General features: G+C 34.8%; 1 protein-coding gene across 3 annotated transcripts in view; it reads left to right on the top strand.

Moving 5' to 3' along the window:
• LOC149784648 (sodium-dependent phosphate transporter 1-A-like) overlaps positions 1 to 15,716 on the top strand; it is an 81,295-nt gene extending 65,579 nt beyond the window's left edge. For all 3 annotated transcript variants that reach the window (XM_089932703.1, XM_089932704.1, XM_089932702.1), the window contains 4 exons: positions 4,519 to 4,580; positions 5,660 to 5,781; positions 8,966 to 9,151; positions 11,729 to 15,716. In XM_089932703.1, the coding sequence (XP_089788829.1) occupies positions 4,519 to 4,580; positions 5,660 to 5,781; positions 8,966 to 9,151; positions 11,729 to 11,966 (608 nt within the window). In that variant the 3' untranslated portion in view covers positions 11,967 to 15,716. The remainder of the gene's footprint in view (positions 1 to 4,518; positions 4,581 to 5,659; positions 5,782 to 8,965; positions 9,152 to 11,728) is intronic.

The following is a 15,716-nucleotide window of genomic DNA, read 5'->3' as shown; positions in this document are numbered from 1 at the left end:
TTCTGATGTTGTTACTAGATTTGGGTGTCAAATGTTAGTAATTAGAGCTTATCTGCATTTTTCCCCAACAAAAGCAGATACAAAGCTGAGTGAATATTTCTCTTACACACCATTTCATCTAGACATGTGAGCTTAATAAAGTGGCACATGTAGGTACACTGCCTAATCATTTTAGTATGCCCAGAAATTAAGCAGGAGTGTATGTGGATCCATATTTTTGTTTTAGATGATGTAAAAATAAAACCAGTCCCAGTTTTTGCTGTATGTGTATATATTCACTGGAAAATGGTATTAAGAAAATATTTATATGCCATCTATCCTCACTTATAAGTCTGACGACCTCCCCATTTTAGGGCTGCAAAAATGTGAATTCCTTTTTGACCCTCCTATAAGTTGAGGTAATTTTTTGCAAGTCAACACCATGTGTAATGGGTGACATGTGACTGTTGAATCTGAGTTGCAGGTGGTGAAAAATAAACAAGTCAAACTGGATAGATGGATAGACATAGCGATAGGAAAAATAAAGACAATACCAATGTAGAATAAACACATTTGTATTACTGATTTAAATATTTACAAATAAATTGACAGCTTATATTTTGTCCATCTTCCTTCTATGTATTACACACCTGTTGAGCTATTAAATAAATCCCTGGACTTTTCACTTTTCTGCCTTTATAAATTCTTTTGACCCATCTACAGTCGACATTTACCCCTTTTTATGCATATTTCCACATTTGTTTAATAGTCTCAAAATAAGCCAAAAAGACACTGCCCTAGAACTCACTCATTCAAACCAATCTACCTGTTTGCATAAGGGCTTTCAATTGTTCATATTTTCTTCATAAGTCTGCACTGTTAAAAAGAATTTAACAAGAAAAGGTCGATTTATAAGCGAGTATATATGTATCAGCTGTTAATGCCCAGAAATTTGGAAAGCTTGAAATATGATATTATGGCATTTTGTGTTCATGTATATCTGATCACAATGGTTTATTTTCGTTTAATTCAGCTTGATTAAAACTTGGCATCTCAATTAGACATTCTTTGTTTTCTAACATTAATTGCTTTGGAATCAATAAATTCAGTTTTAAAAATGGAATCAAAATTGTTATAAAGGGACTACATTTTCTAGTATGTGTTTGACCATGATGGTTACATAAGACAGTTTTGGAATTCTTTACACATTGGTAAACTCTAGACAGGACTACTTTTGCTTTCTAATCTGGTGTCTGATATACTTTCCACTCAAGTTATTTTATAAACCACGTGCACAAACACCCATGTGACTTCAACTGAAAATGTGTAATTCCTGATAAAGTTTCCATTAGAAAGCTTAAGCAATGTAATTGCACATTCCTTCTGCACTCAAACCTTACCTATGTAGCCAAACAAAGTATATGTCAGGCTTTAGAAGTGTAACAAAGTCGAGCTTGCACCCCTTTGAGACTGAAATGGGTTAAAAGAAAACCACAAAACTTGTATGTTCAATGATACGAAATGTATTAAAGTGTATATGCTTATTCTCTCATTCTCACACCAGGGACAATGAATAATATGGTATAACAGTGAAATATTCAGTGAAATGCGTAGCAGTCGGTACTTCATTGATTAACTTTAGTAACGATACTACCACTGTCAGATTTTAGCAGTAAAGTACTACCATAATTAACTAGTAATCATATTTCCCTGTCAGATTTTAGCAATCAAGTAACCCTATGATTATTAAAGTAATGACGCTCTACTTTGCTAAACTTCAGCGGTTAGACACTACTTTGCAAAAAAATACCTTATGACTAAAAAATCACATGAAAGATGGTATTATTATTTTCCCTCAACATAATAGTCTCCATGTGTGGGGCTAACTGGTGACTCAGACCCTATGTACAACAGTATGGCTGCCAAACAGCTGGATGGGTAAAACTGGTAACCATTCACCCATCTGCCTCAGGTCAGGTCCAACACCATGTAGTCACATCACCAAGTCAACTGTAAAATTACTATACTCCAAGGCACTCGTATTTGTTCATATCCACTCTCAGATAGATACTCCTTGTCCCATCTAACTAGTTAAATGTAAGAATACTTTAGAATGATCTCTATTTCACGGCTGCTTGTAGGGATTAAAATGATCAAGGTTTTTTAAGTGTACATTTTACTTGTTAGTATTATAAGTTCCAAGGCAAAACATACTCTTTAATAAATACCCAACCATGATCATTTAATTCTACAAATAAAAATATAAACATTCAACAACCTTCAGACTATTTAAAGATAGCTGTCTATTTAAATGAAATTGTTGTATTGTTTTGACAGGAAACTAGAAAAGCCTAATGATTGCATTAATGGTCTTTCTCTTGTAGTCTAATATAGACACAGTTACTTTCTTATTAAAATTCTTGCATGTCATGGTTACTATGGCATTAGTGAAATATCATATAAACTTGAATCTGTTTAATTTAAAGTTGCTGTCTTTTCTGGTATGCCAGTGTATTTGTTTTTAGTACCATCAGTAGAGACGAAAATTATTAAGATATTGAAAGATGAATAATATGTAATTTACACCACCACCCCAACCCCCCCTCCCACCCCGGCCTGATGGATGATTTGCCCTCATGTTGCCCTCCATGATAAGAGTCAAATGGAATAGTCCTTAGTAAACTCTGTTTAGGCAGTATTAAGTATTCACAGCCAGGGGAATGGTGATGGACAGTGGGGGGTGTTATTGCAAATGATATTACAGAAAAATTTGCTGTCACCCTACCCACACCTTAATTTTATAATATAACCTTCGGGTTTAAAACCAATTTGTTTACCACCATGTTTAGGACCAAGAGAAAGGTATAAAAGTTCTAAAAATGCACAGGCACAGTAATCCATTTATAAGTAGGCATAAGATAACATGTTTGGCTAAAAGCATTCGCACAATGAAGAATGTACTACAATAGTAGTAGTTGTTTAAAAAGGGACAATTATGATAATATTCAGTCTAAGGTTGTCAGCCTTGTGATAGAAAATTCTGAAATAAGGCATTAACTTCCCAACTGAAGTACAAATTAGTTCTAGAATTTCTTTAAAATATGTTCATTTTATTTATTGGTTTATTTATTGGCTTACCCAAGTTACCATAGTAATGCTTGTCACTATCATCAGCAGTGGTAACAGTGTTTAAGTACACGAGGATTACCATGGTAATACAAGGGATATTTGCAATATCAACATGCTGTACAGCAGTGTTCTTTATTAATGAACCATCAGTGCATCCCCTTGAAGTGCTCAGTGTGCACATTCACAATTTATACTGGCGGTAATGTATAGCCTGGTGTGTGCTGAAAAGGGACTTAGACCCCAGCAGACCAAGACTAAGAAAAATAAATGGTATATTTATTGTCAGGTTCAAAGAAACAAATGTAGTAACAAAATATTCAGACCTGTACATCATTTTAATGGCAAGGCAGTGGCAATAACAATGGTGAAGTTAAAGTGAACTGGGGCTAGCATGTTAAGGTGTATATATATATATATATATATATATATATATATATATATATATATATATATATATATATATATATATATAATGTTCTGTGTTAAGTATGTGCAATTCAAATAGAATCCGAAATAGATAAACACAAGGTTGTCTGGAACACCTGCTTATTTTGTATTTCTCACCTGCACGTACATGTATTGATGAAAACAACTGTTCTTGTGCATCGTCATTATAGTCATCACTATTTGTGTAGGCTTTAATACTGAGACAGCTTTTTAATGTTATGGTCCACTTCTTGTACTTTTTTTGCTGTTGTCTTGATGAAATTTGATATGTTGTAACATGCCTGCAAGTCTAGGATATTTTGCTTTTATTATAAAACAAGTCTTTGTGGCTAAAAGCGGATTTAGAGAGTGTTTGGGAGTGCTCAGTTAAAGCTTCCTTTTTTCAGTTAAAATGGTGCACTTTTCATTGTTAAATCATAAATGATGACAAACCATCCTTTTTCAACTGTAACCCCATTGAATTTATAACGCTGTGGTCCATTTAAAATTATGCATTGATGTTCCACACCTTGTCTTGTGGCTTTGTACCAGAGTATCCTTGTATTGAATAGTGATTTACCTAAATAGTGATTTACATTTCTATTTATGTTTCACTTTGTTAAGATGTGACTATAATTGACTATTCACTGTTACAAGTAGATAAAGCATTACTCTCTTTGATTGCGAAATTACTTACTTTCTTGTCTTTATATTTTGGTAAGTTCTTAAATTATCTTCCTTTTTTTCTATTTAGTTTTGAAAGCTAAGTAACTTTGTTAATGTCAGTATAGTTGGCACTCTAATTGTTTCTAATTGAGAATCTTAATAAAATTCAATGCTACAAGTACGTAAGCTGTGCTGTCTTTGATTGATTGATTATTTATTTTTTTGTTTTTATATTTTGGTAAGTTCTGAATTTATCCTTGGACCATTATTTATCTTTGTTTATGCAAACTAAAAAATCAATCTCTTTTCTTTCTTCAGGTTCATCTAGGGACAGCAGTGGAGTAACCAGTTCCACAGACAGTTCTCAGTCAGATATTTATGTAAGTCCACTGCATTTTTACATATTTGCCTTATTTAAAGAGGTGGAATGTCAGTGTTATGTAGCGGTGAGTGCCTTCAAACACTTGGCCACCTAGGGTTTTGGTGGACTGAGTAAGAAAATTACATGCAAATAGTGAACAGTTGTCCCCATTATCAGTACATTGCTCATTATTTCTAATTCTGTTTTTCACTACCTTAGTCCCCCAAAAAATATTTCTGGTTGGACGAGCGTCTCTGATTCTTTTTGTCGTCCCTAGCACATTTTCTCCATGGGCAAAAAAGGAATACGAATCCTGAAATTGATTTGTGCATTTACTGGAGCTGGTTTCATAATATATACTAATTGTTATAACATGTACAATGTTTAAAAAAAGAAAATTTCTTCATGACATAATCTAATTTTAGTGCAATAGGAAGCACATTTTCTTTGTGTGTCTTATACTGAGATTCATAAAATACAGTGATAGTGTATTTATTGGAGTAAAATTTCACAATAAGTAGTTATCATTAGCCAACAATGAAGGAAAATAGATTAAACAGAATAGTAAAAGAATTTTATGTGATCCTTGACTATGCTAAGTGGTCTATGGAGGTCCTTTTAGTCAGTGACCAATGCAATTGCACCTGTAATTACATAATGTATGGAGTTTGATTTAATGTTAGTGCCATTTTCATGATTGGGTACACATGGTGCCAGTATATCTGGTACAAGAATTTCCCATGGGTCCTAGGGAGAAATGTCATCCCGTAGGAAGTTACTGTTGAGCTTTCTCACATACCTACATTGGTAGAGCTGAGACTCAAACCCACACAGGTGAGACGTGAGGGATCTGTCAAGACAACTTGTCCATCCAGGTCCCTCCACATAATGGATTTGTGCAAAGTTCTTTTGGTTGAGCAGTAACCTATGCATAAAAGTAACCCATGTGGCTTTTAAAACTTGACGTTTTGAGCAGTTGATATTCAAAATAGAGGTAAATTTGCATAAAATTTGCCCGACCATTTTACACAGGTGAAAGCTGTACAGGGGTCACCATTACAAGAGGTTTCACTGTATGAAATAATTTAAATTTTTCAGGCCCAGAGAGAGGAAGCTAGACGCAAAGTGGAGGACAAACCAGAGATAGCCAGTCTGTTCTCCTTCTTACAGATCCTGACTGCAATATTTGGGTCCTTTGCACATGGTGGAAATGATGTCAGGTATTTCTTGTGTGGAAAATAAGGCACAAAATAAAGAGCTGCCAAGAATTCTGGATTTTGCAGAATATCTATTATTTAGATCTACTAGTCATCCATCATTCCATTCGCAAAAAGTTGTTATCGCTTCGTCTCCTAAACAACTTTCAGGATTGATATGAAACTTGACACACACATTAACCCCATGGTCTAGTTGGTCCTAGATGAAAATAGGGTTGCTATTAAATTCAATATGGCTGCCACAGTGGCCATCTTGAATATCTTAAAGCTATGAATGGTCATATCAGTGTGGACTTTCACTTAATGTCTTATTGGTTTAGATTTAAAATGGTGTCGATCCGACATCCAATATGGCAGCCATTTTGAAAATCTTCTATCAAAATGGGGTTTACACTTAACTACAATAGAAACAGCTGCTGTTGCCACATAAACAAAGGCTTATGTCAAAAGAGATCAAGCAAGAAGCCCCTGTCCTCTATGGGGTTTGGAATGCAGTTTTTAAAACTTTCAGAAATCATTAAGGTTTAGGTGTACTTGACAAACCTCTTTTGCTGCATTAGTCTTGTGTCACAGTTTTGAATGCATGTTTCCAAGACGACAATGGCATTTATCATTAAAGTTGGTTAAAAAATGGCACGTCCTTACTGTGAAAGTCTCGTTATGGTTAGCAGGTCTGTCTTTGTCATTGCGATGGTCAAGTATCAGGTTTCCAATATGTTTTGGATTTTTCTGCTTGCTTAGAAACCATAGATTTAAATACCCAACAGAAAGTGGAATAGAACTCCAGTCAACAAATTTGTCTACATCCAACAACATTTTATAGTGGAAATAGAACCCCTGACCTGTCAGCGCTAGTGATTTTACTTTTAAGTCTTGTGGAAATGACCCTTAAAATAAAGACTTAAGGATTTAAAGCACAAGATATGGAAATATGACTGTTTGTAGTAAATCCAGATACTTGATTGTCCATGTCTGATTAAAAGCCAGTTTTATATTAGATTCAGTAGGGTTGGTTTAAACTGCACAATCTTTATGATGTAAACATTTGTAAGGTGAAGTTTTTGGAAAAATTTTCAAAAATGGCATCCATAAGTGATACTTTCAAGACAAAAGAGACAATATACCCCTTTCAAAGTTTTAATAGTACAGAAGAATAAAATGGAATGTTCAGATTCTTGGTGGGGGGAGTAGGATTGGCCACAATTATGTTTAGTGGACTTGTTTTGATTTCAGTAGATCAGATAGCAGGAAAGGTGACTGTTGTTACAATGGCCAAAGTCAAATTTGAATATTTTTTAAGGATTATGTCAAGTTGAGAGATAGCAAGAAGCCATTGAGCTCCACAGGGTTTGGAACTGCAGTTTTTGAAACTGTAATGGAGATAATTGAGGTTCATGTAAACTTTCAAATGTTTTAGACCAGCTGAACAGTGTTTACCATCACTGTACCAGTCTTGAATCACACTTCTTGACTTTCAGATGCATGTTTTCCAGCTTTACAATAGCATTAAATGGTATTTTGTTTCACCTTACTGAAAACTGGTCTAACTTTCCGAAAGAAATTGATTGCCTTACTGAGGCCTTTTTAGCCTGTGCAGGTCTGTAACCCCTTCTCAAATCAATGAAGTTGGCTACACCCAGCATGTTTTTATAGCAAAAACAAAAATCTTTCTCCAGTCAATGAATTAAGCTACACCCAACATTGTTTTTGTAGAGGAAATAGAACCCCGTATCCAATTAATGAATTTAGCTACACCAAGTGACGCTTTTGTAGAGGAAATGGAACCCCTTCTCCAATCAACAAATGAAGATATAATAATAATAATAATAATGAGGACTTTGTATGGTGTCTAATCTTTAGAAGCTCTAAGCGCTTTACAACATTAGACAACACCTGTAAGATATAAAAAAAACATAATGATATGATTACAAAAACAAACACCATGAAATTAGAAAAACAGTAAACATGCTGAGAATATTTCAGGTAGGAAACATTATTAGGTCTTTAAGTTTGTTCTTGCAGTCGAAGTTAGTTTTGAGAGCCCTTTTGAATGTGACCACTGTGTCTTTGTGTCTAAGTTCAGTGGGCGATTCATTCCACGTTGCTGGACCCTGGTATGCAAAAGAACGCTGTCCATATGACTTTGTTTTCATAGTGGGAATAATGAGCATACGACTGTCAGAAGAGGAGCGTAAGTATCTTGCTGGTGTGTACACATGTGTGAGGTCGGATAGGTATGTTGAAGTCCGACAGTGAAACGTAGCACAGAGAACAAATATACCCAACTATGTCTTCATAGCCAAAACAGAAACCCCTCTTCAGTCAACAAATGAATCTATACCCAACTATATCTTCATAGCGGATATAGAAACCCTTCTCCGGTCCACAAATGAAGCTATACCCAGCTATGTATTCTCAGCAGAAATATAAATCCTTCAGTCAACAAATTGTGCTACTAGTGCAATTGTCATTTTGCACAGAAATTGATATGGCCGATCTGGTGGCCTAGTGGTTAGAGTGTACACTTTGGATGCAGGTGGTTGCAGGTTCAAACCCGGGCTGAGTCATACTAAAGACTTATAAAAATGCTACTAACAGCTACCTCACTAGGTGCTCAGTATTATGAGGCTAGTGTTAGGACTGGTCGGCCTGGTGTCAGGATAATGTGACTAGGTGGGACATTATGTTATATGTCTGTGGCATGATGCCCAAGTGCTAGGCATCATTATAAACTGCCACACTGCAGACATAGTAGCGCTGACTGGAAAATTGTTAAAGCTACATTAAAAACCCAAATCAAATGGACACACAAAGAAAATATTCACTGTGTTTACTATTTTTTTAAACTGGCTGATATCTTTAATTTAAATTGTAATAATGACACCATTGTTTGTCATTTTGAGTCAGTTCAAAGAAGCTTCAAACACGTGGAGATTGCCCTCATATATTGAATTGTATTTCATTTATATTGCAAGTCAAACTGCAGGAAAAAGATTACAAAAGATTGTGAACATTAAAGCCACAGTTGTCAACATGTGTCATTTTTCTCATTTGGTTAACATCAGTGTGGTTGAAAATATTGTCAAAATGCGTCATTAGTTTGCACCATCATCAATAGGACCAAGGCTCCTGAAAAGAAGAAAATAGATTTTTGTTACAATACTTCATGTATGTTTATTTATTTCAGCAATTGTATTGGTCCAGTGGTTGCCCTTTGGGTGACAGCCACAACAGGAAGTGCCGCCCAGGAAGCCCCAGTACCCATCTGGATTCTCGTATACGGTGGTGTGGGAATTTCTGTGGGTCTTTGGGTCTGGGGCAGGAGAGTCATACAGACCATGGGAGAGGACCTAACGAAGATCACACCTTCCAGGTATTATATAGATTGTACTTTGTTATATTAGCTGCATTATGCACTAACCAAATCTTGTTTGTCTTTTTGTTTTAATGAGTTGCTTATTTACAATTTCAAGGCAAAATAAAAACATAATTACTGGTGCATTGATACAAAAATTCTAATGCAATAATGCATAAACATTCAGTTATTAATTTTTTTAGAGGAAACTATATGACCCAGAATGGTTTTCCCTCTTGTTATAATTGTGATTGCATTTGTGCAGTAATTAAAATAATATGTGCAGTAATTAAAATAATAATGAATCATTCCAATAGAAATGTTTTATGAAAGGTAATTACATAATCCTTTTAACACTGCAGACTGGTATTCCGGTCTCACATGCATGTCTCATTTTGACAATATATTCACTGATTAGTCAGTGTTAGAAGTTTCCCTATAATCAGTATCTTTTTCGTAGCACAATTAATTTGAACTGTAAAGTAGGTTGCTAACAAGAAATTGCGGATTTTCCGAACAAAGTCAGCTAAGTACATTCAAAATGGCAGACTGATACTGAGTTGGAATTTTCTGGGGATAAAATAATTGAAAATACTGTAAATTTCGATATTGTAAACATCAATCAGGAAGCAAGGAAATGTTGGGAACAAGAGTGGAATGATATAATTGGAGATAGTGATGACTGATGAATTTGAAGGCTATAAATTGATCAATGTGTCAAGACATCTGAATTTCATAAGTGGACTGCCTCGGAATGAATACTTAATATTTGTTCATTTTCCAAATGTGTAGGTCCAACACAAGTATTCAATGAATCTGGAACACCTCTTGCATGTTTTCAGCTATTTTATAGTGACCATGTTACATTGGAAATAGCAAAATTTACAACCTACATATGCTCAGAAGTGCTTGGGGTGACATCATGTTTGCAGAGGCAATAAATAATACTATGACATTAAAGGCTTGTTGATTTTGATGGAAGTAATGAAATTCAGCATAAATTTTATTGGTTTAAAAGTGAGAAATACTGATTGGTTGAATTGAATTTTGAAGACATTATATCACATGACTGATTCATACAGGTAACTCTACCTGAATTTTAGTGATGATATAGGTGAAAATCCTAAAGGTGACAAATTGAACTTAATAAGGTTTTATATTAGACCAGTGTCGTCACCAGTTTCAGTTGGAAACATTTTCAGGCAGAGAAGAATCAGTGAATGAAGCCATCGTACCAGTTAAAGGTAAACTTGGAATCAAACAATAAATAAAAGACAAACCTCTCATCCCAGTTACAAATTTGAAGCTTCCGAATACTAGGACATATCATTCCAATAATTGGTGGTACAGAAGAGTTGAATCCATGTTACTGGAGCTTTCGTTGTGCAATGCCTATGTCATCGAGGGTACTGTCTTTGTTCATAATCCTCCTTATTAACGTAATTGGGATGTCATTTCGGCTTGATGTAGCACATTTGGAACATTGAGGTCTCAACATCCATTCACACATCCCAGAAGTGAAAGCAACAATGATGCAGTAGACTTGATGAAAAAGACCATTGCCCAACAAGTGCTGGTGGATTCAACATGTTCATTGTATGCAATATGTAACATCACATTTGACATTCCACACAGCAGTAACCCTTAAAAAAGGACCAAAACAACAACATAGGTTGTGTTGAAATGTGATGTTCCCCAATGCTGTAATGCTTGCAGCACTTGCTTCCATGACTACCACATGAAAGTATAATCTGGCAATGCTTTAATGCTTGTAGAGTTATGCATGTAGAGGTGATAAATTTGTGTGCCAAAGAACTGTTTTGGATTTTTGCTCAGTTAATCTGGTGCAACGCCTAGTTCTTATTTATTTCCATAAAAATCAATATAAAATGGATACTTTTTTAATGCCTGTATAAATATCATTACACACCTATGGATTTTTCAGAAATGCATTTATGGAAGCCACAGTTTGTAAGAACAGCATGATGGCTCAAAATCAGACCAGATGTTACTTTTTAAACACTGAAGTTTACCATGAAAATTCTTTACAAAAGAATCAGATAGGTATTGCTATGACAAGAAATGAAATGTGTACAAATCATTGAAATTGTATTACTGTAATTTATTAACATCTTGAAAATTGGTAAGGTAGTCTTTCCCTGGTGAAAGGGTTACATAATTTCCAAACAAAATGTGTGAATTTTTTGCAACATATTTTCTGTTAAGAAATAAAAGAGAAAAGACTTCATTTATAATTCAGGTTACAGGTGTTCAGAGGGATAATACTGAGTTTGAACATACTGGTCTCTCAATAAAGGTCATCCTTGTGATCCTGTTTAATGTAGCAAATTGACCATATGTCCAAGCCATCAGTATTAAATGGCAATACTGTGTGATCTAGCAAAGACAAAGTGCCATATTTTATTATGCTCCTGGAAAGTCACCTTCACACAATTGTCATGCATGATTAGAGGGGTGAAAACCGGTCACCTATCAGCAGTTCTTTGTAAGGTGCATAAATAATTAAGGTCATTTGGATTATTTCATTCTTGACTAAGAGAAGTATAAAATGTTATTTTTGTTTCTCATCCACAGTGGATTCTGCATTGAAATAGGATCAGCACTTACAGTCCTAATTGCCTCTAATATCGGAATCCCAATCAGCACAACACACTGCAAGGTGGGCTCGGTTGTCATTACGGGACGAGTAAGGTCCAAGGACACTGTAGATTGGAGACTGTTCCGAAATATAATCCTTGCATGGTTTGTGACAGTTCCTGTTTCTGCTGGATTGAGTGCAGCTTTCATGGCTGGCTTGATGCAAGCTGTATGATGACTGGAGAAAGCAAGAGAGTAATCTCTCAGGGATGTGTCAAGTTTTAGAAGAAATGTGTCTGAAATGGAAGATAGAAAAGTCAGAACTGTATATCAAGGTGCAGTTGACACCGGTATTTCTTTGTAAAATTGATTAAACTGGTATGGAAATTTAGAACATTCTGTTTGAAGGAAGCTTTCACTAAAGGAGTCATTAGAAATAGAAATTCCTTTTCGCTTTGATCATTTATCAGTTCTGGTTCTGTTGTCACAGATATTTTTGTCTGACTTGTGAAGGGAGAGAAAGAGCAGAGTACTTTATTTAAAGCTTCTGAACATTCACCATCACTTGCTGTATTCAGCTGAAGCCACTGCTGTGTATAAATGGAATGCTGAACCATCATAAGGCAATTCATCAGAGAGACACTACATTCCATGGAGCAATTGTTTACGTGATGCTCAAGATGTAATCATAATTGTCGAAGTTTGGCTGAAGTTTGACATCACCTCGGCTTCTATGTGTATCTGTAATCACACTTAAGATTAACCTTATTGTTAAAGTTTGCTTACTTTTAAATCCTCACCATTTTATTTGGTCCCACTCTCTTTAGACTTTGTGGACCATAGCTTGGGAACCAACTGAGCACTTAGGCCATGGTCAGCTTGGGAACCACCTTAGCACTTACGCTATGGTCAGCATGGGAACCACCTTGGCACTTAGGCCATGGTCAGCTTCTTGATCAAGTTTTTCACCTGTTCCATCTATCATTTCATTATCAAACTGATATTTACTATATTCATTTATATGTATAATCATTTTCATTTCATAATTACAAGAAATGGAGTCATTTTCTTGTAAATTTCTGACACTTTACAATGATATGCATAGGATTATATCAAGGCATATGATTAATTAATTTCAGTATTTGTATCTGTTTTGTTTATTTTTAACATGCAACTTTATATCTGCTAAATGCTTGAGAAACATTCAGTGGTCAAATAAAATTGTAGTTAGGATGATATAATGATCTAAAAAGTGAAGTAAGTAATTCTAATATGTGTTCACCGGTAAAGGTGTGTTCCTTAATGGGCGCTTTAAACACATTAACTACACAGGACACAAATAGGCAGCTAAACTAGTCTTGTCACTGTAGGCGTTGAACCCGTGACCTTTAAATTATAATTCCAATAGTCCACCAGCTGAACTATAATGGCTGCAAAATAGATGGAACATCTGACTTGGATGTTTAAATAATCAATCATATAAATGACCAGCCAGGTGCCTCTTCCTAGGTCATTTTAAATCTATAGAGAAAATAATGATATCTTTTTAATCCGATTATTTAATGAAGATAGAAAAGTATTCGTCATGGTGATGGTTGTCTGATCATGGACATATACGATCTTGAGGTGTATTTTACCATAAAGAAGTTGCAAATATGATAATACAGTATAACTTGATGCTCTGATTAAAGCTTGTTACAAGACGGCAAATATATACACTAAAAATAGAAAACTCCTGAATTGTAAATAAACCATTGTTCATGTTGTAGAATATAGGTAATGTGCTGAAATGCATTGTAAGATACTCGGGTCAGAAAAACCTGAAATGTCAGAAATAATTTGTTCTCATTCCTCATTGTCTGACATTATTGTAAAAGTTGAAGGTGCTCAATGTTCAGAGGGTTTTTGAAGGAGTTTGAGAAATGTGGTAGCCTGTTTGCAGGCCGTGAAAGCCTGGCCAAATTAAGTAGATTATCCTGATGTCTTTGTAAGCCTTTGAAAATTTAAATAAACCTGAATGTTTTAATTAACTTGTTATGGAAAGTAACTCCAACAACAGAAGGGAGATAACTCTTTATAATATGCAAATTATGTAAAGCCTGAAATAAATGTTTATAAAGACAAAAATTTAAATAAAAAAGTGTTCTCTTATTTTTCAAGTATTCAGTAGTAGTACCAAACCAAAACACAAAATGACAAAATGATAGTATCAGTCTTTGAAGTCTTGTGGTCTGTGAATGCTTGTGGAAAAGTCTTTGAATGTATTATTCATAATTCCTTGTCATGCATGACCCTGCTGCATTTCCACTCTCAGAATAGGTGAAGTGACATTTTCCTGCGAAAATGTCCATTAAAGTTGAAAAAAATAAGCAAAGACAGGTCTGTCTCATTGTACTTGGTTGGTTTTCAGTGCATTGGTTGCTGTGCATTGCAGAAAAGAATCAGCAAAAATAAAAGCAGGACATGTTCAGCTGAGCACAAAACATAATTAATACAAAGTGGGCGAAAAAAATGTATAAACCCTCACTGATTTTTATACAACGTAATAATCAGAATACCATGCATTTGTGCAATTTGAGAAATGTGAATCTCATGTTTTTCAAACTCTACACTGTACATAATAAAATGTTGGGTTTCCCTAAACTAAACCTAAACTGAACAATCTGAATAGATTTTAGGTGTAAAACCATAATATTACAGTTATCACTCATAAACAACACACTTCTTATTTTAGCTACAAATTGGTTTGGGAAAAAAATGCAGCATTGGAGCTTTACAAACAAATATTTAACATGTTATAATCTTTAGATTATAAACTCATTATGCAATTTTGTTGTAGTTAACAGTTAAATCTGCCTGCAATCTTTGATTGTAAATGGCAAAACAATGAAATGTTCAAAATTTACTGGTATGCTTTAAAAAGTCTATACTCAGAATGGATATTTTTGGTTTTGGGTTTGGAACAGGTTATTTACCACTACAGGTTGAACGTGTCTGGAGTTTCACTTGAAAATCATGCCAGTAGCACATTGATGGCAAGATGAAACTCTGTGGCACTCTTGAGGTTATCATTAGACTTTTAACATATATTGTCTGTGCAATGCCAGCTGTGGCACTATAATATACTCATGCCCTTTGCTTGTGATCATATCAAAGATGTTAGTTGTTGACTTGCCTATGATTAATTCTTTGTAACATTGAATTCTTATTACCTGACATTAATGTTAAGATCAGGGGTCTCAAACTCAAACCACCATGATGGCTGTTTGAGGGCATTTATGATGGCCCAACGTCTTCACCACTTTTGTTATCTCGTGGCACCTTGTGATGCCAGTCATTTTGCAGGCCACAGTATTTGGCTTGGCGGGCCACATGCTTGAGACCCCTGGTATAGATGGATAAATATATTATGTATAATCAACTAACATTCCCTTTTGCATTACCAACAAAAGAAAATATTTGTATGCTTTGAAAGTCACTTGCTGAAACTAGTATGATGTGTGAATGGGGTGTTGGTGTTTTTATCTAAGTCTGAATTTTAAATTGTCTGAATCACCTTGCCTTTTTATTCTTCATTGAATCCCTTCTATATTGAAAGGAAAATTCAGTTCTAGAATTGATGCTGTTGTCGGAATTGTAAAGTCACAAGATGAGGTATTATCTCTAATCGTGCATGCATCAAATATGGTTGAGAATTTTCTTCTGATCTAACTGTACACATGTAACTCATGAAACAGATATCAGATGTGTATGGATGGCATTGTAGTAGAAGACATGCCAGTCAATTTTAATTTCTTGTTGCTCTCAATCAGTTGAAATTTAAAATAAATTAAAAATTAATTTAGAAACTCATTTTCCTCGATGTTGTTATATGCCACAAGATTCATATTACTGTTTGGTCTATCCTAGTAACATTCTTCATTGAAATTTAAGTATTTATCGACTTAAGAGACATTGGCAAGGAAAAGTAGGAAAATTGAAATAA

Source organism: Sinohyriopsis cumingii, chromosome 14, assembly GCF_028554795.1.
Source record: "Sinohyriopsis cumingii isolate HCF-2022 chromosome 14, ASM2855479v2, whole genome shotgun sequence".
In the NCBI taxonomy this organism is placed as follows: Eukaryota; Metazoa; Mollusca; class Bivalvia; order Unionida; family Unionidae; genus Sinohyriopsis; species Sinohyriopsis cumingii.
This window is presented reverse-complemented; position numbering and strand designations above follow the sequence as displayed.